We start from the raw sequence: 25,367 nt of genomic DNA, 5'->3' as shown, positions 1-25,367 counted from the left end.
TCCCAAAAAGAATAAATTCACCTTTACTTGTTGAGCCCCTGTCAGGCTCGTAAGCCCCTCCTCTTAAGGAGGCTCCAGCCCTTCCTAGTTTAGTGTTGATCTCCTGCACCTGCCTCCGGTTCCTGCCCCCCCTGCTGTACAAGCCAGGCGTTCCTGCCAGTCTGGGCTCAGCTGTGGAAGATGTTCACCCGGAAGTCCAGGAGCGACTCAGCGGCACAGGCTTCATCACGGTGTCCTGATCTTCTGGGTCCGGGATGAGGGAGCGTCTGGCCCCGTGACCCCCTTTTATTCCCCCGACTCTCCGCCAGATCCCGCTCCGGCTTGTAACTCTGTTCGTCTGTCAGGATGGATCGCCCGGTCTTGGACTATTGCTACACCCATGGAATACTAATGTACTTAGAAATATAAAAAATGTCAATATAGTGCCCATAATATTTGCTATTTTAGTTTTTCAAAGAAATGTTTATTTGTTAAAAGAAAACTCATGGCGACAGCTGGGCTCATACCTCCAACCTCAGCCTTATGAGTCAGTCACTTAAGCCATCACACCACAGACAAAGTCATGTGCTGAACAGTGAAACAGAAGTACACATACTGTATCAATAGAAAGTCTTATACTACTGTTTGTGTTACAGTACATGAATATAGTTACACTGTTATTAATTTCTTTACATACGCGATTCCATATTACCTATTAATCAAATTCTAAAAGTATACTTTTGTTTACTCTGATAATGAGCGTATTTGCAGAAAAGGTTAAAACATTATCATTTTTCACAAAGTATATAAACTTAATGTGTAAGCTGGGGTCTGTGAAAAGACATATTCCTAATGCAAGAAATTGTATAGGGCTAATAAAGTGATCTTATCAGTTCATTAGGCTGAAACCCTCTTTTAATGTCAAAAGTTCTTGATAGAACATGTTGTTGCTATTTATTTAAATAACCGTCTCATTGCAAATAACCTATTTGAACCCCTCCACAATGGTTTCAGACACTTACACAGCACAGAAACGGCCCTGTTTGATGGAAAATCTTTTTTGTAAAGGAATATCAGATATATTTAACATTAATATATTTTTGTTGATAGTGTTGAACTGAGGATCTTCACTCTGAGCTTCAGTGTTGCTCTTGAGTGCTGTTTCCTCTCTCAGGGAGCTGGGCTGGGCTCTTGTCAGTAACACATGGTACCAGTTTCACTCCACACTTTCCTGTTAATTGTGTGCTTGGAGGTTTTGTACTGTGTGGTAAAAGGTAGATTCACCTGTTTAGAAACCAAAGTTTTCTAGAGCAGTTGAGTACGAGAGTTGATTTTCAGAGAGAGTCATTTGATAAAGTGGAAGACACAATAATCTACAACTTCAATTATGTAACAGGGAGTCCTGGTGATTGACAGACTGGCAGGCTAATCAGAGTGCAGAAGACACATGAGTGACAGATGTATTCAGCCAGTTCAGAGCAGAATGATTGGCTGGTCACAGTTCAGTGGGAGGAGCTTTCAATCGCTTTCAGGAAGATCCCTCAAACCCCACTCGAACCTGCATCAGGGGAGAATCAGTGGAAGGGCTGAACTGCAAGTTAAAATTTCAAAAAAGGACAACAGCAACTATGTTTCTTAAGGAAGCTTAAATAAGTTAAGGTTGACAATTTGTTAAAATGTTTTACCAGTCTTTTCTTTGTCCTGATCTGCTGGTTTGTGAATTTGAAGCTGAGGAGAAAGATCGAAGTGAAGAGTACTGTCAAGCTGTGTCAGAAAGTCTTCACACCTACCCCACGTCTATCGATTTTAAGTCCAGCTTAAAGCAAATTCCATCCTAGAGGACCCCTCACACCCTTTTTTTAATGAATCCCGAATACTCCCCTCACAGAGCAGATACACTTTTTCACCTCTGAAGATAAACAGGTTTACAGTTCTCATTTCTGATATTGTGTACAGCATTTGTGTGTTTTTCTTTATATTCTCTGCTACTATAAAACAAACTGCCTCTTTGGGATAATAAATACTTTCTCTGTGTCTAGGAAAAGCAGTTTAGATGTTGGATCTTGAACATCAGAGAAACCCTGAGAAGGAGACAAAACATTGTGTTCCTGATTTATAGCGGTGTTCTAGGTTCTGGTAAAGACAGAAAACTTGTGGTTTTGTAGATGATACGATAGGAACATAACACTGGAGAGAAAGCAAATAAAATTCAGAAAGAGAACATGGCACATGGCATTTAAATCCTTAAGTGCAGGCAGTAAAAATACGAGCTGTAGTTTCAGTACGGGAAGTGCTGAGAGTATATCTGTTAGACACCAGTCCTGTATCACTTCATTCTCAGAGAAAGAGAAGAACACACCACGTCTCTGTGCGTTCCTGCATGTCCTCACAGTCCTCACACTACCTGAAGGACTGTCCTCTCGCAGAAACACGCGTGTGCTTTGACAGCTCAGGCCTCTGACCGGTGCAGACTGGGTGTGTGGTCACTCTGACATCCTGATCTGGAACCTGTGAGTGTGTGTTCACATGCTGCAGAGTGATGGGAGAGAATCAGGTGAACTGATGGAGGGTTAATGAACTGAGAGAGGTGACAGACAAGGAGCAGGGCGAAGAAGAGCTGGGAGACAAAGCTGATATGAGCTCTGTTATATATTCTTATATTTGGCTAGAAACTTCAGGGTGCTAGATTAGCTGATAAGAGATCATTTGACTTGTATTAATTCATAGTATTCTTATTTATCAAAATGTTTTGCATTGTTGTTAAATTTATATGTGCCAAATTATGAGACTGTTACAATTAGGGATGATGAAAATGGAGAATAACAGAAGTGATTGAGCATGTAAGTCAAGAAGTAAATTAATAATCTTAACCCTTTACAATCCTAATTGAGCTTTGTCAAGAATATATTCGAGTGGTTGGTATAGTTAGGGGCCGACGATCTCTTTGTCCTCTGGCACAACATTGGTGAGTAGTAATTCAGGCAAACTTGGTTAAACAAATATTTATTAACAATGGCAATACACAGACTAAACACACAATATAAACATACAATACACAAGTTACACAATGTACACATTTCTAAGGGAGGTGTTTCAGAGGTCCATATCCTAAACATTCAGAGAAAAACAGACGGCTACCATGTATTTAACACCTACAAAGGCCAAAGGAAGAGAAAGCTGCCTTCTGAACTAAAAACACAACATGTGGGTAAATCTCTCTGCAGACCCAGCTGCTGCAGAATGAAAGGGAACAAATCTCCCTCTTCACACTAACACTAACACTAGCCAGGAGAGGCCTCTTTTAACCAAAGGATTTACACAGGAAATCAGAGCTCCATAAAAACCTCAGGATAGCAAGCTCTCTTAATAGGATTCAAATACTGAATCCGGCCTGTTCTTTCCTGGTGATCTTCTGCCTTGCTGTGCTCCTGCCCCCTCTTGTCTTCCTCTCTTCTGCTTGTTTTTATACCCTGTTCCTGAACTCTTGATAGGCACTGTTACAATCCCAAGTGTCTAGGGGTAAAGGGCTGTAACACTTAGGATAATTCTTTTGGAAACGGGTGGGTTCTGGTGAGGGACTAGGAAGCGTGACAACAAAGGTGAGTGCAAAAGTGATGATTTTAATTTGAATAAGTGACTGGTAAGACACAATAACACACAGGGGTAAGGAAGTGGTGCCAAAGGAAAAGAAAATAAACAAAATGAAGCTGGCTAGGAAAGTGAGGGAAAGCTAACCTGACTGCAAAAGAAAACCCGAAACACACGGTCTCCAGCATCTTCAACACCCTAGCTAACCTCCACTGACTACCCAAAACCTTACAAGACAAACGGCACTCATCGTACTAAACTAGTGTTACTAAATCAAAAACAACTAAGTGTGTAGAATGTACCCAACAACCTAAACTAACCTTATATACAAAAGTTCACACAAAACAAGTGAACTAGGAATACAAATAAGGGAAAACGAGAGTAAACAGGAACAGGGTACAAAAGAACACAAAGGTTGAACATGTAACACGTTAGGGCAAGGTAATGGGAAAACAAGGACCAACACACCAACACACCAACACACCAACACACCCGAAGCAATAACCAAAACCAAGCAGGACCAAAGTCAAACAAAAGGCCTCTTCCTTCAGAAAACCTCCATGTTATATAGTGAATAAAATGCACTCTGAATGGCTGAGAAGCTAATTGTCATACAGAGCAGTGGTGTAATAGTGGGCCAATGAGGGAGGGAGAACAATCAAGGGTCAGCAGTGTAGAACATAAATAAAACACACATATCACACACTGGGACGTAACAGGCACTAAATCATTTACCTAGAACTTAATTTACCAAGGTAAACTTTATTTTTATTATTGCTTTGATCACCCCTGAATCTCAGCAAACATCTCTTTGTTTTGTTGAAGCTCCTGAGAACTGCAAACTGTTGACAATAATAATAATAATAATAATTGCTTACACTTATATTGCGCTTTTCTGGACAATCCACTCAAAGCTCTTTACAGGTAAAGGGGACTCCCCTCCACCCCCACCAGTGTGTCCCCCCCACCTGGATGATGCAACGGCAGCCATAGTGCACCAGAACGCTCATCACACATCAGCTATCAGTGGGGAGGAGAGCAGAGTGATGTAGCCAGTTCAGAGAGGGGGGTTATTAAGAGGCCATGATTGGTAAAGGCCAGGGGGAAATTTGGCCAGGACACCGGGGTAACACCCCTACTCTTTTCGTGAAACGCCCTGGGATTTTTAATGACCACAGAGAGTCAGGACCTCAGTTTTACATCTCATCCGAAGGACAGCACAGTGTCCCTGTCACTATACTGGGGCATTAGGACCACACAGACCGCAGGGTGAGCACCCCCTGCTGGCCCCATTAACACCTCTTCCAGCAGCAACCTTTGTATTTCCCAGGAGGTCTCCCATCCAGGTACTGACCAGGCTCACACCTGCTGAGGTCCAGTGGGTTACCAGTTGTGAGTTGCAGGGTGATATGACTGCTGGCCATATAGCCATCTGTAACCTATTGCATCTAGATTTCTCAGTAGTTACTTACAATAGTTGTGACAATGTGCTCTTTTCCTCTTTGTGACTGTGTAGTGTACAGCAGTAACACAGTCAGAGTGTCCCTCAGTCCTCAAAGGACAGATGTGTTCTTGCACACAGTGCAAAGCAAGTACATCGCTCATAGGAATTAAATTGATATCAACTGGTTGGGATAACAATTGAATTCTCGAGCTGTAATGCAGTGAAGTTGAATACTCATCCAAACTCTGGGGATTCAGATCTCCTGCGGGCACAAAGAACAGTGGCAGGCTGGTTGCTGTGTCCAATCGGCGCTCTCTGGCTCGGTGCCAAGCAGTGCTCGGTGTGGCTTGCGACGTGCTCACTGAAGACTCGCTAGTTAGTGCTGGCGGAACTAGCAGAGTTTGTGCACAGGAGAAGAGTGACTGTGGGTCCCAGCAGGTCAGGAAGAGGACCGGTTCGTTCCTGATGAAGCGCTAGTTCTGAATAGTGATTCTGCTGTCCACAGTTCCGACCTGTTCACGAGGCCTGCTGCTGGTGCTAACCTCGGGTGGATCCTCTGGTTACTCTCTGGCAACCTCCGCTCTAGACTCTTATAACAGAGGAAAGTCCTGCACTCGGGCACACTGTCCGTTACATGTTGGTCTGGGCTGAGTCTCAGGATGTTTTGGAGGTGCTCTGAGGCTGAATGTCCTGCGCTTGGGAACTGTGTTCCCTTGGGAACTGTTCTGCCCTTCCCAACTGTCCTGCCCTGCGGGCCGTCCTGCCCTTTGGAACCGTTCTGTGCTCTGTGTTGCCTGTTTTTACCTGGAGGCACTGCAGGTTGTTCATTGGTTAAAAGCTTCCTGGGCATCAGAGACCCATGTGGGGTTAACCTGCCAGTTCCTGATTGGCTGATGATGAGTAACCATGCACTCTGACCTTAGGGTCGTAAACCAACTTTAAATAACACTTTCCCTTGAAATCTCAGACTTTTAGGCGCCTCAAATGAGCATTTATTAAGGTGGTTGATGGGTACCAGCTTTTGGGAGATGCTCCTAATCAGGACACTCTATCAGCTAGAAAAACCTTAATTGAACCAAATGGAATGGTCTCTCTTTATCACGCACCACTGAGATGAAGGAGAGAGGGACTGGAGAGGGAGCAGAAACCTTAATTCCTGTACTTTAATAAACCTTGCCGCTACAAGTACATTTAAGTCATTAGTGGACTGGAACATATTTTCCTCCAGTATTTGCCTGTACTTTGCTCTGTCCATTATACCTGCAATCCTAACGAGCTCTACAGTCTCTGCTGAGGAGGAGCAGCCCCACAGCATGATGCTGTCCCCACCCTGCTTGTCTGCAGAGACAGTGCTGACAGGAGATCTGCTGTGCTGAGTCTGTGTCAGACGTACTGTAACACTCAGCATTTACACAAGAAAGTTGCAATCAGGTCTAATATAACACCTTTTACCATGTTTGTTTCTTAGAATCACTGAGGTGCTTCATGAAAGCTCCATGCAGGATTTTAGACAGTGTCTGAAATATTGTTGAGCCACAAACAACATCCTCCAATCTCAGCCACTGTCCTCTAACTCTTCCAGTGTCTGTCGTCCTCACGGTGTGCTCCTTGTCTGTGAGCTCAGAGTGGAGGGACAGTCTGATCCAGGCAGTGTCTGGTTCTCTTCTCCCTCTGATTGATCCACTTCACCTCAAAGAGATGCTTAGAGTTTGAAACAGTTTTATATTCCTTTCCTGATCTTTTCTCCAATTTTGACACCAAAATTATGCTCACAGTCCTCAAACACCTCTCTTCACTACCTCTCCCAGCAGATCTTTATATATGGCAGCTGCTTTGCTGTTTAGAGACACCCCTCAGTCTGCTGGTGTTCAGGCCCAGGGAGCACTTGGGTTCCCCCTGTGCCATCAGGACTCCTCTCTCTCAGCTGTGGGGGGCAGGTACTGTAAGGATGCGTAGTTTAGGACCCTGTGCAGACGGTATAATCTGGAAGTGACTGGAAAAGGGCTACGGGGAAAACACAGTCAGGAACAGAAGGGATGGAGAACAGGGGGCGGTGCTGATGGTGATCAGGTGCAAGGGGGGAGCACAGGCGTCCAGGGAACAGTCCAATGTAGGAAATCCGGGCGCACTCCAAAATACCAAACCAGGGAATCCATCCAAGACAAGACGATTAAAAGCAGGAACAGGGACATGGAACAAGGAGATTAAAAATGGAGTGACGAGGCCAGGCGCTCCGAGCCCCAGACTCAGCTGGTCTGGACGGCGTCAGGAAGCCTGTGCCCTCAAGCCGCTGACGTAGGGTGACTTGATGGTAGGAGGGCCTCCGGGCGTCTGTCTTCCAATGCAGAGCCTCGAGCTTCTGGAGCACCGGGTTTAAATAAAGAAACAAGACAGGCAGGGGAACGTGATAATGAACTCAACACAAAAGGGCCAGAGCGCCCTCTAGAGGAGGGATGACGATGGTGACAGGTACACTCTACCTCACCCAGCGGTGCTCCACTCCTCCAGGTGCTGACGCCTCCAGTCAGCCCTGGTGCAGCTGGTTGTTCCTTCATCACCATTGAACCTGGCAAAGGAACCAGCACACAGCCCCCCTGTCCAGCACCTGTGAGTCCCTTCTGTTCTCAAGCACCCCTCACTTGCAGAGCCCACAGGCCTGTAAACCTGCCTCATCCTTTAAGAGAGAGAAGAGCCACATCCTGCAGCCTGTGGACAAGAGGAGCTGGGCTCCAGCTTGATGTACCTGTTTCACAGAAAAGTCCCAGAGTTCCTGCACTCTTGAACACTGATCTGTGCTCGAGCTGCATGATCACAACAACACACCCTGAAGCCGCAGCCCAGTTTCCCAGAATCCTCTCCTGCCTCTGTGTGTTACAGCAGGAAGTGAAAGTGCAACTAGTTCATTACTGTGAGAAAGAGCAAACTGATTTTCAAATCTAATCATAAAAAGGCATCAGAGAATCACATATTTCTTTATGAACAATAGAAAGTGGAGCTCAGACTGGTATGATCAGAGTATCCAGCCTGTAAGTATCCTGTAATTCGTACACCAGTTAACAGCACAGTGTGCTGTAGGGTGAGGCCTGTCCTGTAGCAGTCAGACCGTACAGATATTCAAACGACAGATTAATTATTAATGTGTATCTGAAGGTGTATAATATCACAGTTTTCACTGTATTTTCACTGTAATTATTAATGTGAATCTGAAAGTGCATGATATCACTGTTTTCACTGGATTTGTGCCGCATTTGATCTAACAGGCAAACAGTAAATTTCATGGCTCCTGCTGAAGGTTTTTCTTTCACTTTGTGTTTCCTGTAGTTGAATGGCGTTTCTCTCTCTTTTAGAACAACATCTCTGAACACTGCAAAGACAAAAAACTTCGCTCTGAATCTGGATTGTAATTAATACTGTAAACATACTGTTAATATAAAAACAGGTGAGAGTAAATCTGCTTTGTTATTGTCGAGCTGTTTAAGAAGACAAGAAACATGATATATTTCTGAACCTTTTAGATTTAATTCAGTATGATGTGTTTAGTACTGCAGAGATCAATGACAATGTATGTATAGAAAAAGATGAGTGTGAATCTGGTATGTTATTGTCCATCTGTAAAAGGTGACAGTGAGATCAGTCAGGTACAGCAGTGTGAGAGTGAACAGTCAGGTCAGGACTGAAGCTGCTGTGTGCTGGAGTGACAGTGAGATCAGTCAGGTCCAGCAGTGTGTGAGTGAACAGTCAGGTCAGGACTGAATCTGCTGTGTACTGGAGTGACAGTGAGGTCAGTCAGGTACAGCAGTGTGTGAGTGAACAGTCAGGTCAGGACTGAAGCTGCTGTGTGCTGGAGTGACAGTGAGATCAGTCAGGTCCAGCAGTGTGTGAGTGAACAGTCAGGTCAGGACTGAAGCTGCTGTGTGCTGGAGTGACAATGAGATCGGTCAGGTACAGCAGTGTGTGAGTGAACAGTCAGGTGAGGACTAAGATTGAGAGGAACTTCTCACTGCAGGAAGTACTTTTGCTCTGGACATAGATTTCATTGAAAAGGTCGGCATGATCAGTGCTTCTGTTAATGGGAACATTGCACAGTTATAAGACAGGGTGAGTGTGTATTTCAGTTAAGTTTACTGTCTACATGTTTTAGAGACATTTAATCTCTGTCAGAGGTTTCCTTTATTTTAAAGATAAAATGAAACTCATAAGTGTGTTTTCCTTCAGAGTGTTTCTTTCTTTCAGAGATGGAGTCTGACCAGTCACAGTGGGTCTTTGTGACTCTGCTGTTTCTCCACCAGTCCTGTTTCTCACGATCAGGTACAGAGAGACTGTTATTGGTGTTTAATGCATAACCTTACTGGAACCTTTATTTCACACGGATGACTGAAAATTTCAGTAGTTTCCAATAATCAGATTTCTGAAGTTGATAACAGAATTGTAACTCTTAAAATCTGTTGTTTCATCACTTCTGTCATCTTCAGTAAGAACATTTGGGAGTATTAAGTTATCATAGTAGTGCTGTGATGGGAAAGGCCTGGAATTGTAGGTGTATCATGAGGTGACGGGTTGCCGACCTGTTACTGAGGAGGCTGTACCAGTGTGACAAGAGCAGCCAGAGATTTGTTCTAAATACAGATTTAGTTAAAAGTTCATGAAGCTACGAGAAAGAAGCAACAAGACACCAGGAAGCCTTTCTCTTTATTGGAAAGAGAATCACTGGGAGATTATCTTGAAGTGTCCTGGGATTTGAGGAACTGGAACAGTGAGAAACTGATGGAGATGGAGGTGTTACATAACAAGCAGGGAGAACAAACTTCCTTATTGATGACACAGACAGCTGCAGGTCTATCTGAATGAGGACTGATTGTTTTATCCAGACGTAGCATCAGGAGAAGAGGCCATGACAATCAGTCACAGTTTGATTAAGGAGGAAGGTTTATCTGAATGAATGAAGATTGATTGGTTTATCAAGCCCCCAGACAAATAACCATGATAATCAGACACAGGAGAAAGACTATACAGGAGGGGAGAGAGAGGAAAAGGGTCTGAGGACCAGGGTGCTGAGAACCAGTGACCTTGATGACAGACTCTGAAGGAGATGACAGGAGCTGAGTATATAGAAAGCTGAAGGTGTGTGGGAGATGATTGAAACACATCTTATAAGACTGACAGCCCGTTCTAGATTTCCAAAGATAACTACCAGAGCTGAAGCTTTACTTTCCAATTTGAAGTGAGGATTACATGCTGGTGTTATGAGATATCTAAAGAGATGAGATCTCGACAGTGCACATGGAAACACAAGAACAATTTTCATCATATTGACAGGAGGATTACATGCCGATGTAATCTGATGAGATGAGATCTAGACAATGCTCATGGATGCTTTTTCTCAAGGAATGATTTTCATCAAATTGTTGAGTTGACCCAGCAAAGACAAGAGTGACAAGAGTTGTGCCACACCTAGTGGAAAAAGCAGTAGAAAGATGCAACTGAATGCAGTCAAGCTTACTGGTGAAGGAAGGAGACAGAAATCTTCTGAACTGAGGAATTCCAAGAAATTCAGTGATTGCAGAAGGAACAGATGTTTTATCCACAGTGAGCTGAACTCCTGTTTTTGAAATGGAGATCAAGAAGATAAGGATCTTGACACACTGGGAACAGTGTGGTTCAGTACAAGAGCAGACAGAGGCTGCACTGAGCTTTTCTGGATTGGGAGGAGCCAGTAGAGTGAATGAGGAGACAGACCAGATTCATGTCTGCACCTTATTTAATGTGCCCCTGCAGTAAGAGGGGAACAGGAGGCAGGATGAGCATCAAGGCATGTAGGGAGTGTAGGGAGAGGAGGGGCGTTCCAGAGGAATGAGTCCTTGGGATGAGGAGCTGTGAATTTGGAGCAGAGGATTATGAGACTTGAGGGAGCTGGAAAATCTGGACTACCAGTAAGCTGTGTCGGACTTCAGGGAACAGGAGAGAGAGAGAAGATATGGTTGGATGCCTGCTTATTGTTTACAGGTAGGACTGAATATATTGAACATGTTAGAATAAACAGGAATGAACCAGACAGAATGTCATAAAGGAAGGAGGTAGGAGGGCAGGTGCAGGAAAAGGAGGAGTTAGGTTATAATATGGGGAAGACAGCTGAGAAGGAATGGTGCTGTGACTGGATGATAGCAGACAGAGGGAAGGATCTGTGACACTGAAGGCAGGCGGCTGCAGGAAGACACCACTGGATCAGGGTTCCAGATTTCTGCTCTCAGGTCTTGGGTTTCTGGATTCAGATTCTTTCATTTGTTAGGTGTTCAAAATATATACAAAATTAAAAAATAAAATTTAAAATACAAATAACATTAATGATATAATATTTTCTCACCCCACGCAAACCCCCAATCGTGTCCAAGTCTTGATCTCAGGACCCCTAAACTGTCACGACCACCAGGCAGTCAAGACCAAGTCTTAAGCGAGCTAATCAGCCCCAGCAGCGGGTGATTATTAACAAACGCCGCCGCACGAGTTAAACCACCTGCGCACACTCACCGTGCGGTGCGCACTGCTATTTAAACCATCTTCACCTGCTTCCCACTGCTCGGTATTGAGTCTACTCCTTGAGAGCTCTACCTGGCGTTTTTCCTGTACCTCGTTTATTCTGGTTATTGGATTTCCCTTCTGCCTTTTCGACTTTGCACCTCGCCTCTCGCCTCGGACTGTTTGCTACCGGAGATCTTCCTGGATTACGATTTGCCTTTCGCCTTTTGACCACGACCTTGCCTCTCGTTTTGGTTTGTTGGCCTGCCTCATCTATTACCCGTGCCTGCGTCTGCACAGGATCCTTGTATCTTCCCACCAGGGATTCCTAACATAAACTAGGTCAATCAGCTGTACTGGAGCCCCATGTGACCAGACTGACTGTGTCAGCAGCAGCACTGGGAGGTATTAACACATCACCAGGACACACAGTGGAGACACAGACTCTGAACTTTCACATCTGAGCCTGGTGCTGTGAAAGTGCAGGACAGTGATGACCACTGATGGGCTGAACAGTCTGTTCTTGTCATCAGCCTTTCTTCTGCTCATGATGTTGTGTGTCAGTCTGGGATCAATGTCCTCCACTGAGTCACTCTGTCATCAGACCCCTGAGCACCTGTGGGATGAGCTGACAGACTCAGGGAAAGTGTCAATCATGGCCAAGTCACACTGCTGACCTGAGAGCTGCTTCACATTCTCTGCCAGTCTGTGCCTCAGTGTGGGAGTTAATGTTGGCTACATCAGGTACTCATCGCTTACAGAGGGAGTCCTGGAGTGACCCAACACCACACAGAACAACATGTGGTTGTTAAACATGGGGAGATGTTACAACTGACACTTGTAGAAGGAGACGGACTGGATCTTGCCTGTAGTTTATCTCCATTCTGGATTATGTGTCTAGATATTGCCGAATATCTTCATTTGTGTTTTAAAAAACTCCTGAATAAAACAATGAATCAGTCAGATCCATGACTACAATCCATGTGCCCCATTTGTATGTGGGTTCAGATTGTGTGGGAAGTATTGAACCCCAGCGTAACTGCAGAGTAACAGACCCTCAGTGAACACAGTCACAGCTCTGCTATCAGGGAGTGAAGGTGAGGATCTGAGGGTCCTGGGTGAGAGATCCAGACCCCAGTTTGGGAAACACTGGTGTGAGGAAGAGGAGCAGATGGTGAGATGAGACTCACTGATCTTAAGTGCTCCTCAGTCACATGTCGGTCTGAATCAGTGATGGGCTGTTTGTAGAAAACACTGTGTGTCACTGAGCTGCTCTGCTTTATTCTGCCAGTGATGAGTCTACAGTTTGTCTCAGAGTGTTTGTCTGTGTTGAGGTTGAAGACTCATGTCAGCTGTGCTCTTTCTCTTTCAGTGAGGTTTGAGGTTCGAGGTCCAGCTGCTCCTGTGATTGTGTCCCCTGGTGAAGACGCTGTCCTGCCCTGTTACCTCTCACCAGACATCAGTGCTGCAGACCTACAGATCAGGTGGTTTAGAGAGGATTACACAGCCCCGGTGTGCTTATATAAATCAGGCCAGTATAACCTTGTGAGACAGAACCCAGCCTACAGGGACAGGGCTGGTCTATTCCTGCAGGAGCTCCACAGAGGCAATGTGTCTTTAACACTGAGAGATGTGAGACGCTCTGACCATGGACAGTACACATGCTTGGTTGTTTCGGAACAGATGGATGATGAAGCTGTTATTGACCTTGGTGTGAGAGGTGAGTGTCTTTCTCCCAGAATTACATTTGTGGTAAATCACTGATCACTTCAATGAGCAGTAAAAATGAACAATTACACATGATGAGTTATGATACATAAAACAATGAATTAACAGAACTGATATATTGAGCTCAGCTGCTCTTAGTCAAGAGATCTCATAATTTCACAGTCAAATACAATTTGACATGTATGTTAAATATAAATCCATATTCTGTTACATTGCTTCCTAATACGGAGTCAATTTGAAAGATTTTTCCATACATTTTAGAGGTGTGACTGTCTATATTTCTCTCCCATAGAGAAACTCCCACATATCGGGATTGGTCTTTGGCAAAAAAGATAATTTTACATTCTGTTAATACCTACAAATTTAATACAGGTTTTATTTTTACACAATAACACTGGTTATGTCATTCACATCAAATCACAGTGAGAACAGCTGTAAACATATTGTAAGACATTGAAATCACAGCAGCAAACTGATTCCTTAATAATGACAGACTTCACACTGCTGCTTTTTCAATCCCAGTGTGTTTCCATACAGGGCGTTTCTAAAAGCCATCAAGTTTCAGATGGATCACAGTAAATAAAAGAACTCAGAGTGGTGTAAAGAACCACACTACACCACACAACACAACACTATAACACTACACTACACAACACAATATAACACTACACTACACACACCTGTCACAATGTGTATTATCTGGAAGTGACTGGAATAAGACTTCTAGGGAAACACAGCAGGAGCAGGATGTGAAGACAGACAGGGGGGCGTGAGGGCTGTGATCTGGTGTTTAGGGGGCGTAACGGCTGTGATCTGGTGCTCAGGGGGCGTGAGGGCTGTGATCTGGTGCTCAGGGGGCGTACTGGAGTATTGAAACAGTATCATTTCTCTGTGTGCTCTGATGACAAAAAAATAAGACAGCTACATTTACTCCAGTGTGCTTTTATCAGCTGTGAAATATCTCCTGTTGTGTCGAACCCACAGCCCTGGGCTCCCAGCCCTCAGTGTCTCTCCATTCCCCTGGAGGAGATCAGGCCCAGCTGCTGTGCAGATCAGAGGGCTGGTTCCCTCAACCTGCAGTGATCTGGACAGACAGGGATGGAAACGAGGTGACATCACAGCCCCCCACAGTGGACACGGACAGTCAGGGGTTCCTCAGTGTCAGCAGCTACATCCCAGTCAAACAGGAGTCCAACATCTTCTCCTGCCTGGTGAGAAGCACACAGCCTGAGCCAGACTGGAAATCTCAGCTCCACATACCCAGTGAGTATTAAACATGAACACTGGAGACACACCTGCAACACAGCTGAGGTATAATACACACCCAGGATATAACACACCTGGGCCACTGAGCACAACCTGCACTAGGAAACTATTATCATCACTCAAAGCTTAATACTCTGCTGCGTAATGCTCACATAATTCATATTCATGAATTAATGACAAGTATTGAATGTGTGTACGTGTTAATTTATTAAGGTAATAAAGTGTTAATTCATCCTGACAATTTAAGATTAAAATGTATTCAATCTGATTGTTGTCTATGCAGCCTGTAAGCGTGATACTTAGGGGATTATGCAGTTAACTTTATTGTTGTTTAAAACGGTTTGCATTACACAAGCAGCCATCTAGACACGGGGTGTCAGGTTTACTGTGGTGCATGGACTCCAGCGCATTGCTTTCTTATTTTTTTAAATATTCTGATGCAGGACTGCACTTATCTGTAAACTCCTAGGTGGTGCTCTTAATCCTTAAAATACCACTGTGTGGTGTGGCTGTCAGAATTTTAAATGTTATTTTTAAATTATTAATCCATTATGCTTTCCTGTGCTATTCATATCGCATAACACTGAACACTGTACTAGCAACAGCTTCATCAAGTACAATATTTATGCACAACTCCAAATACGATACTGTATGTCACAATACTGTATAACACTAATAGAATTATCATTTTTAATTACATACTGTATACAGAATTTTGTAATTCTGTATAAAATCATTGAGAAAACAATTTTATTTAATTTTTTTAGAAGTATTTGAATGACTTTGCTGCGTACCATCAGAATCATTGTAACTGGTACACTCTCCACTATGTTTAGATCAATACATTGAATTTATTAATATTGCAATTTCCCTTGTTATTGTTGAGGTACTGTATGCATCTGTATGAGGAATTCCTCAACAATGTATCAGCAATTGTTGTTTTGATTCCACGTTTTCTGAGAATTTCAGTGAAACCAGACAGATTTAAAAAATGAAGGTCTGATCCAGGCTTTATTCATGGTATATTATCACCTTTTTAGAAAAAGAACACTGTAAAGCCACATTTCAGTTTAAACAGGTAGCTTGGTATACATTTTACAGTGCTTAAGTTTATATAACATATAAATAGCTAGATTTTCAAGACATGATCATTATACTGAAAAGAAAAACCATTTAAATGAAGCCACTGTTTCAGTAACATCTAAGGCAATGCCAGTACTGCCTAGAAATCTGGTTTGAGCAGTGAAATTCGGGACACCAGAACAGACGTTTACATACTGCAGTGTGCTTTACACTAATGAGTGCTTTAGTGGACATTCGAGATGGCTGTTTGTTGTAAATTACATATAAATCTAATTTCACGCTGACAGTAAAACACACGGCTATTGATCCGTCAGCTTCTGTTGGATAACACTCCTGTCCTGTTTTCCAGGAGACTATTTCTCTGCTCCCTCTGGATGGATGGTGGCTCTCTTCCTAACAGCAGCTGTTACTGTAGCAGCATCAGTACTTCTGGTGATCCAGTGGAGAAGAATGGACAGTATGTGCTCATTATATATACATATTCATTTGTGCAAATGTTTGTGTAGGGATGGGTTTAAAGTCCCACTATATGACAGTGTTTCAGCAACAAAGGACACCTACTCTTGATAACAGGATTCAGTGTACAGACACCATGTCCAGAACTGAAGATCCGAGGAGATCATCTTCTCAGAGTAGGCTATATTGGCAGATCTATACTGTAGGATACAGGATATATTCCTATCAGTCAGAACCAGTACCGGCCCACAACAGCTTTCCTTACAGTTACAGAACCACCCCTTCCAGGGTTAAAACACCTCTCTCTCTTCAGATGTGAGTGTTTATCCAGTGGAGGTGAGTTTTAACGCTGTCAGGAGTTGGTTCATCAGCATCTACAGATAACAGTGAACATCTGAACTTTTCAGCTGTGTGGAAACTCACAGCAGCCACATATCCAGAATCTTCCTGCTGGGCTCCATCCTTTCCCTTACCCCTTGGAGAAGAGTGGGTTAGGGGTTATGGTGATTTCAGAACAGAGTGTGTTCAGTGTTCCTGTGGAAAAACTCTAACACTTGGCCAGATCCACTCTCTATATTTCAGCAGCTATATTGAGCACTTTGTAAAACTCTTTTCATGCAACTGAATCTTCTCTTAGATGCTGGCCTAAAGAAACAATCTTTACTTGTAATAAATTGTGTATTCATTCAAATTTTAATAATTCTCTTAATCCAAATACACACATCTCACAAGCTGCACACACACTCATCCCAACCAGTGAGCCCAGTAGAGAAGATCCCTGCTGTGGTTTGCTCTGTCTCAGTGAGCCCACTCTGGAAGCTCTAGAGAACCTCACTCAGCCTGTGCCAGAGAGAGAGAGAGACAGTGTGAACTGAGGAGAGGAGCTGTTCCTCAGGACTGGGGCTCTTTCTGCTCTGACTTGTGTAGTACCGATCAGCTCTGAAGAGCTGTTAAGAGTGTGGCAGTGTTTTGGGAGGAGTGACGACAGGGTCCACACACTCTACTGAACACATCACTCTGGACTACAGTCAACAACAGGATCTTTTCCAGCCTGTCTGATACAGCTGCTGTTAATATATCAGGGTCACACAGTCTACTGAACACATCAGTCTTGACCCCAGTCAGTACAGGATCTCCTCCAGCCTGTCTGATACAGCTGCTGTTAATATATCAGGGTCACACAGTCTACTGGACACACCTCTCTAGACCCCAGTCAGTACAGGATCTTCTCCACCCTGTCTGATACATCTGATGTTAATATATCAGGGTCACAGTCTACTGAACACATCACTCTAGACACCAGTCAAGACAGGATCTTCTCCAGTCTGTCTGATACAGCTCATGCAAGTAAAACAGCAGGATTCAGCACAGCAGATCTTAAAGGAACATCACTTCACAAACAGAAGGACTCATCTTTCTCATCTTGAGATGAGAAAATCACCACCTCATCAGCTGATAGGAGAATAATCAGTGTTGAGCAGATCCACAGAAGGAGGTGTTTTTTAATTATATTAGAGTGACTCTTTAAAACTGGTGTCAGTGCAGGAGCCTATATTAGTGTTGCTGACTGTTACAGCGGAGAAACGCTGAAGTAATCTGAATGGCATTATATTAATTATATCAGGCTAATGTGTTAGTGTTATTATTTATTCTTTAAATACTTGTGTCAGTGCAGGAGCCTGTATCAGTGTTACTGACTCTTTTTGGTTCTTACAGAACAGGAAATTCTATGGACATTAAATGGTAAGTAAATATTATTTTGAATGTTTTGTATCGGCTGCGTTGTGAAATACTTTAAAGCCCTCTACTTCAAAGATTCAAGTACACATTCAAAAAGCCTTTTTGATTTTTTAAAATAACAGATTTTAATATATTTTAGCCAGTGTATAGAAGAAAAAATAATCTTTTGTTTTGATATTTTGTAGTTAAACAGATCGGTATAAAGTATTATCTTTGTGTCTTGTTTCGTACACTAGAATATCTAATGAGTGTCTTTATTATTTTCAGTGAACAACTTGCTTCAGAGAGAACTGGGTGAGTGATCTGTAGTCTCAAACTGTCTTCTTAAGTCATAAAGCTGTCTGGTGTTTTAAATTTTATAAAGCTCTAGGCTGGCAACATGCAAAGAAAAAAAACTGTTCTTAGCCGAAATGTACTGTGTATAACTTTCCTGTGCACTGTGTATAACTATGAAACTGCATTCCGAAGTGTAGCTGATGTTGAGCCACTTTACAAGACCTTCTGAATATTTATTCCCTAAGACAGAAATTACTGAATAATTTTACAATGGAGCTCAGTCTAAAAAAAGAGACAGTGAAGACAACAGGCCATCAGCCCCCTGTTCTGAGTGAACAGCCTGTATCTTGACACTGTGGGGGTCCTGCCTGTGTCCTGCTGTTACACACAGTGTCTGTAGTGCTGGAACAACACAGCTGCTCTGACTGCTTGTGTTGGGCCAGCTGGGGCCCTGTCTGTGTCAGACTGATACTGTCTGTGTGTCAGTCTTCCTGGATCAGGCCTGGTGTGGAGATGTGCTCACCATGGTGTGTGACTGGTCATCTCTCACTGTCCAGCTGATGTCCAGAGATCAGGCAGTGTGACCAGTGAGCAGGACATCACTGTATCTCAGGCAGTGATACTGGTCACTGTGGGGATGGGTCGCTCAGGCTGTGTGAGAATTGCCAACACTTTCACTCATCTGACTGAACAAGGAACAGAATTCAGTATCAATGATTGGTCTTTAAATTTGAAATATTCCTCACTGTTGTTAACAGCAGACTGTTTATTTTTCATCTCTCAATGGCTCAAGCACCAGACTCCAGGGTGTCCTGTGATGTGTCTGTGTGTCTTATTGAGTGAAACTCCAGTCTTACAGCCACTGCTGCTCAAACTCACTGACACTCTGATCCACACTGCAGTGGAGACTGGGGATCCTGAAATGAACTGACTGCAGACTGTAGGATAAACTCTGCTATAATAACAGGTAAGAAGCAAGAATGGTCTTTAATACAATAAAGATCTACTCTCTCTTTCTGCAGATGCTGTGAAGCGAGCTCCTAAATCACGTATGTACACCGTGTGAAACTCTGCTATCTGACAGCACTGATTGTACTGACATTTTATTACCAGTGTGTAACTGTGATTAACAATGTCTGTATCTCTGTACTCCAGTGTGTGACTGTGACTAACAGTGTCTGTATCTCTGTGTTCCAGTGTGTGACTGTGATTAACAGTGTCTGTGTCTCTGTGTTCCAGTGTGTGACTGTGATTAACAGTGTCTGTATCTCTGTGTTCCAGTGTGTGTCTGTGATTAACAGTGTCTGTATCTCTGTGTTTCAGAATGGCAGTGGCTGTGCAGTGCTGCAGGTAGGTCTGTTTCCTCTTGATGACACAGGGGCTGTTTTAAGCCCTCGTGTCAGAGGTTATTGAATACACTCTCAGACGATCTCTTTAGTGTTAATTGGTTGTTCCTGGTAGGTAAATAGAAGATATATTTCAGTGTCACGTCTGTAAAGTAGTACATGAAATCCTATTGGGATCCTTAAGAGATCTTCACATAGTGGCCAGCAGAAAGTTCTTCCAGAGGGGCTGAAGGTGTTCCAAAACTCGTTCTACCCAAAGGCCATGTCCTGTGAGCTCTGTTCACTCCTTAATCAGTGTCACTCCTTTGTGAGGGTCTTCAGGCTGAATTTTGTAGAGCCTGTGACCCTGGATTTTGAGAATAAATGTGAAATATCAGGAGGAATCAGGAGCAGAGCCAGTAACATCAGTATCAGCTGTCCAAATCCTAGGGTACATGACCGTTATACCTGAATAAAATGACAGGCACATCTTCACCTTTTGTAGTACAGAAAATATAAAAAATACAGTCTCTGCTCATTTCTCAGCTGCTGTAATCTTTCTGTTAGTGTCGGTCATTGTCCTCTGTGTCTCTCTCTTACTCTGGGCTCTCTTGTAGCTTGTTGTCCTCTGTCTCTCTCTTACTCTGGGCTCTCCTGCAGCTTGTTGTCTCTCTCTCTCTCTCTCTCTCTCTCTCTCTCTTACTCTGGGCTCTCCTGCAGCTTGTTGTCCCCTGTCTCTCTCTCTCTCTCTTACTCTGGGTTCTCCTGCAGCTTGTTGTCCCCTGTCTCTCTCTCTCTCTCTCTTACTCTGGGCTCTCCTGCAGCTTGTTGTCCCTCTCTCTCTCTCTCTCTCTCTCTCTTACTCTGGGCTCTCCTGCAGCTTGTTGTCCTCTATCTCTCTCTCTCTGACTCTGGGCTCTCCTGCAGCTTATTGTCCTCTGTCTCTCTCTCTCTTACTCTGGGTTTTAAAACAATATCTTCCCACTCCATGTTTAAAAACCAGTTTCCTATTTGAAAATGACATAAACTAGATTTGAATCCCTGTAAACCAGTCCTTGTACAGTCTCTGCTCATTTCTCAGCTGCTGTAATCTTTCTGTTAGTGTCGGTCATTGTCCTCTGTCTCTCTCTTACTCTGGGCTCTACCACAGCTTGTTGTCCTCTGTCTCTCTCTCTCTTACTCTGGGCTCTCCTGCAGCTTGTTGTCCTCTGTCTCTCTCTCTCTTACTCTGGGCTCTCCTGCAGCTTGTTGTCCTCTGTCTCTCTCTGTCTTACTCTGGGCTCTCCTGCAGGTTGTTGTCCTCTGTCTCTCTCTGTCTTACTCTGGGCTCTCCTGCAGGTTGTTGTCCTCTGTCTCTCTCTCTTACTCTGAGCTCTCCTGCAGCTTGTTGTCCTCTGTCTCTCTCTCTCTTACTCTGGGCTCTCCTGCAGCTTGTTGTCCTCTGTCTCTCTCTGTCTTACTCTGGGCTCTCCTGCAGGTTGTTGTCCTCTGTCTCTCTCTCTTACTCTGAGCTCTCCTGCAGCTTGTTGTCCTCTGTCTCTCTCTCTCTTACTCTGGGCTCTCCTGCAGCTTGTTGTCCTCTGTCTCTCTCTTACTCTGGGCTCTCCTCCAGCTTGTTGTCCTCTGTCTCTCTCTCTCTTACTCTGGGCTCTCCTGCAGCTTGTTGTCCTCTGTCTCTCTCTCTCTTACTCTGGGCTCTCCTGCAGCTTGTTGTCCTCTGTCTCTCTCTTACTCTGGGCTCTCCTGCAGCTTGTTGTCCTCTGTCTCTCTCTGTCTTACTCTGGGCTCTCCTGCAGCTTGTTGTCCTCTGTCTCTCTCTCTTACTCTGGGCTCTCCTCCAGCTTGTTGTCCTCTGTCTCTCTCTCTCTTACTCTGGGCTCTCCTGCAGCTTGTTGTCTTCTGTCTCTCTCTCTCTTACTCTAGGTTTTAAAAAAAATTCTTCCCACTCCATGTTTAAAAACCAGTTTCCTATCTGAAAATGACATAAACTAGATTTGAATCCCTGTAAACCAGTCCTGGTACCTGGGGACAATTTTTGCTGCCTGTACCTGTTTAACTACCGTATGTCTCCTAACAGCTGTGCCCTTTTTCCTGATTACCGTAAGTCTTGTAAGACTGGGCCAAAACACAGAACATACAACAAACCACATTTTTTTCTGTTTTTATATATCCTGATTTACAGGAGGATGTATCAAGTAAGAAAAGTTTATTTTCATCTGGGCATGAATGTTTTTCCCCGTATGCTCCCCAGTCTCAGTGTGTGTTTCAGTCTATACAGCCCTGCAGTGTATAAAAGGGGAGTGAAGGCAGGTCTGGTCAGGCTTGTCTGAAGGCACAAGAGAAGCACTGTCTCTCTTAAAGGGCTTTAAAGCTGGTGCTAAATCCTTGGAAGTCAGGTGAGGGTTTTTGGCAATATAAGGATTATTTTTGTGTTTTTCTCCATGGTAAGGATTATTTTTCTTTTTGTACAGTTAGTGGCCTTTTTCATCATTTATGTTTCTTCCCTCTTTTGCATTGCTTTTCCAGGGATACTGCAGCTGTACTTTGTTTGTTTGTCTTTTCCCCACTCTGCTGCTGCTGTCTCTACACTGTAAATAGGATATAAGACTCTTCCCACTGCGCTCCCTGAGGCTGTGATTGATCTGGGAATAAACCTGAGAGCTGTGAGCTCTACTGAGACAGGCTGCAGTGATGGGGGTTCAGTAAGAGACTCAGTGGGGTGTTTGTCTCAGAAATAGATCAGTCATTTCAATATCAGTTCATTAATCACTATTGTCAGTAGAGATTGGGGTTTTTACCTCAGATTTGGGTTTGTCTTCACAGGGCAGGGGGAGTAAATTTAGCTTCTGTGTTTCCATATCAGACAGGTCTTTATCTCCGTAGTGTGACACAGTGACTGTGTGTCTAAGAATTTATGTGTGAAAAAAACTACTATAACAGTTGGGGATATGTAATTTGAATTAAGGGACTGTTCCTAGGCCAAGAGTAATACAATAAATAATGTATTTCCTGCCAAAATAAGAAGTTCAGTTACTCATGCCAGCACTATGAAAGGAAGGAGCAGTAGAGTATTGAGCTGAGAATTGCCCTCCTCTCAGGACAGGGGGTAATTCATTCTGATCTGTATTTATTGACAGTGTTTCAGTGACATGAAGTCAGTCAGTGTTTCTGTGGCCTGTTTTCCTCAGAGCAGCTCAGACATGTCGGAGTCAGGTGCTCATGGTTAGTTTAAGAGGGGTATTTACTGGGGCTGTAGGGCTCTTCTTACTGGCCAGGGGTAATAACTTTGGGGTCTTTCTCTCCAGCCCAGCTGGTGTTCTCACATGGTCCAGGTCCTTAAGAGACCCAGTGGTGTGTTTCACTAAGAATGACACTGGAGTGTCAATATTATTTCACTAGTCCCACCAGAGTGAGTGTGTATTGGGGTGTTTGCCTGTGATATTGGAGACATTATTTCAAACAGGAGTGATCTAGAGGGTGTCTGTGTTTCCAGACTGATAGACTCTCCTGTGGAGTAAGTCAATGTTTGACACTGTGTCCTGTTCTACACAGAACAAGTGTGAAATATCAGTGGAAGATGTTGTCATGTGGGCTTCAGGGATCAGGCTGCGGTTTCCACTCTTGTCCAGGAGTGGGCGCCCTTCATCATCACAGAACTACTGGGGCTCCCTGTCTAGAAATGAGTCAGGTGTTTTTATAAATTCATGCAGGTATCTGCGTCAGGCTTTCTAGGCTACAGGAGTAAAAAAATAAGAGCTGATAAGAGTCTTTGATCGTCACTTGATTGACAGGGAGATCAACGAAAGAGCGATTAAAACCCCACATTCGCGTTGAACATGTATAAGCCCCGCCCCCCGTCTGTCAGTGGTCAGAGCTCACTGATTGACAGCTGGTGTGCCCTATCAGAGAGGCGGACAGTGAGCGCGAGCGGTCTGAAGTCAGTATGAGCGCCTCTGTTTCTCTCGTCTTTCTCTCCGGGTTTCTGGATGTGTTATTTCTGCTTTAAATTGAACACTTTGGATATTTATTGGCATTTTCAAAGTAAGTATGGTGGGTTTTCTTAGATTTGACAAGGTTTTGTTCTTTCCATTATATTTTTTCTGTAAAAAATGAGCATTATGCAGGTTTTTATAAATTCATGTAGGTACAGTAGGTGCGTCAGCCTTTCTAGACTCCAGGAGTAAAGAAAAAAATAAGACCTGAGAGGAAACTCTTTGATTTTCACTAAATTGACAGGCAGACAAAGGGAGAGTATTTATTCAGTATTAAGAATTAAGAATTAAGAGTTAATACTGCTCCTACTGTCTCCTATCAGAAATTATTATTATTATTTCTGTTTAATTTGAATACTTTAGATATTTCTTCACATGTTCAAAGTGTGAAGTCCTTTATTTCAGCAAGGTTTTGCTTTTTCAATTATATTTTTTTCTAAAAACGAGTATTACGCAGTCTTTGAATTCAGCACTTTTTTATTCTGCGTCGTCAGGAAAATGGTCTTAGAGAAGATGAACAAGCTGCTGAACTGGGATTTGAAATAAACCGGTTTAACAGACAGGCTGTCCAGTTTCTTACAGTATACAGGTCGCTGTGGTGGGTTGTGAAGTGTTTGAAAGCGAGTGGTCGGGCTGTAGTTTCTCCTGCAGTCCGGTCGGTCCTGTGTTTATTAATAATTAATAAATTATTAATAATAATTAATTATAATGTCGTTTAAAAAAATAAAGTTTTGTCGTGGTGAAAACAAGTGTTTAATGTTTGTATTTAGAGGATATTGGGATCACTCCCATGTGTGACACTAGTGAAACAGTGAAGAAGATGTCGTTTCTCTGGAAGGGAAGAGCAGTCATTAGTAATTGACTGGTGTTTCTCTCTCGGTGTGTTTGGGGACAAAGACATTTCACAGTCTGATGGAGTTGAGTTGGACTGTGATCGGCAGGAGCCTGTTGTGATGTTTGTGTTTTATTCCCCAGCTGCTGTGACTCTGGACCCTGATACAGCTCACTGTTGGCTCAGCCTGTCTGAGGATGGGAAGAGAGTGAGATGGGGAGAGAGGAAGAGTCTCTCTGACAATCTTCACAGATTTGATGAAGAGCCCTGTGTCGTGAGCAGGGAGGCCTTCACCTCAGGGAGACACTACTGGGAGGTGGAGGTGAATGACTGGTGGATAATAGGAGTGACCAGAGAGTCTGCAAAGAGGAAAGGGAGGTTCAGCTTCTCTCCCCAGCAGGGTTACTGGTGTCTGGACTCTTACCGGTCTGTTTTCTCTGCTCTCACTGCCCCTGAGACCCGTCTCCCCCTCAGTCTGCGGCCCAGGAAGCTGGGGGTGTGTGTGGATATTGAGGAGAGGAAGGTCTCCTTTTACACAGTGGAGTCCAGAGCTCATGTCTACACTTTCACTGACATGGTCTTCCCTCAGGGGAAGAAGATCTATCCTGTCTTCTGGACTCTGGATCAGTATAAAGACCTTGAGCTGCTGCCTGCTGTCAGTGTGGAGATTAAACCCGTCACTGACTCATGAACACAGGCTGACTCTCTCCCAGCTCTCTGTCCACTGCTCACACTGGGAGACGGCTTTACTGACGGGCAGTGAGGTGAGGTCAGAAATATAGTAGTAATTGTAGAAATGATGATGTTGTGTGGTGTTTAAATTTTTTAATTTACTATAACACATTTAAACAGGGAAAAATAACATGTACGAGAGAGAGCGAGATAACGCGCTACCAGCCTGCTGTACTCCTGACTTGTAAATATCTCTGGAAACCCTGCTGTGTTTTTTTCTAATTTTTGAGAAAATAAACTTTAAAAATGAAATCCCGTGTGAGTCTCTCTTGCGCGCGCCGGTGACTGTGAAGCTGCCAGAACGGGGAGGGACCCGCTGACGTCACCACAGCCAGGAGGAACAGGGACTGTGACGCAGACAGGAAGTGGCTCAGGGGGGTTATGGGAGTTGTAGTTTGCAGGCAGTGCTGATT

General features: G+C 43.8%; 3 protein-coding genes across 4 annotated transcripts in view; 2 read left to right on the top strand and 1 right to left on the bottom strand.

Moving 5' to 3' along the window:
* The window catches only part of LOC138238056 (butyrophilin subfamily 2 member A2-like), a 223,328-nt gene extending 198,122 nt beyond the window's left edge, over positions 1 to 25,206 (top strand). Inside the window, exons 11-12 of one of the 2 annotated variants that reach the window (XM_069187884.1) lie at positions 21,581 to 21,593; positions 24,366 to 24,478. In XM_069187884.1, the coding sequence (XP_069043985.1) occupies positions 21,581 to 21,593; positions 24,366 to 24,387 (35 nt within the window). In that variant the 3' untranslated portion in view covers positions 24,388 to 24,478. Of the gene's footprint in view, positions 1 to 21,580; positions 21,594 to 24,365 lie in introns of both variants that reach the window. The other variant, XM_069187883.1, reaches the window with a different exon arrangement.
* The window catches only part of LOC138238055 (butyrophilin subfamily 1 member A1-like), a 143,387-nt gene that overhangs the window by 78,065 nt on the left and 39,955 nt on the right, over positions 1 to 25,367 (bottom strand). The window lies entirely within an intron of this gene.
* Positions 7,871 to 25,367, top strand: part of LOC107076098 (butyrophilin subfamily 1 member A1-like) — a 244,514-nt gene continuing 227,017 nt past the window's right edge. The window contains exon 1 of the mRNA XM_069187892.1: positions 7,871 to 8,037. The gene's annotated coding sequence lies outside the window, so the exon portion shown is untranslated. The remainder of the gene's footprint in view (positions 8,038 to 25,367) is intronic.

This window comes from Lepisosteus oculatus, chromosome 4, assembly GCF_040954835.1.
Source record: "Lepisosteus oculatus isolate fLepOcu1 chromosome 4, fLepOcu1.hap2, whole genome shotgun sequence".
NCBI lineage: Eukaryota > Metazoa > Chordata > Actinopteri > Semionotiformes > Lepisosteidae > Lepisosteus > Lepisosteus oculatus.
This window is presented reverse-complemented; position numbering and strand designations above follow the sequence as displayed.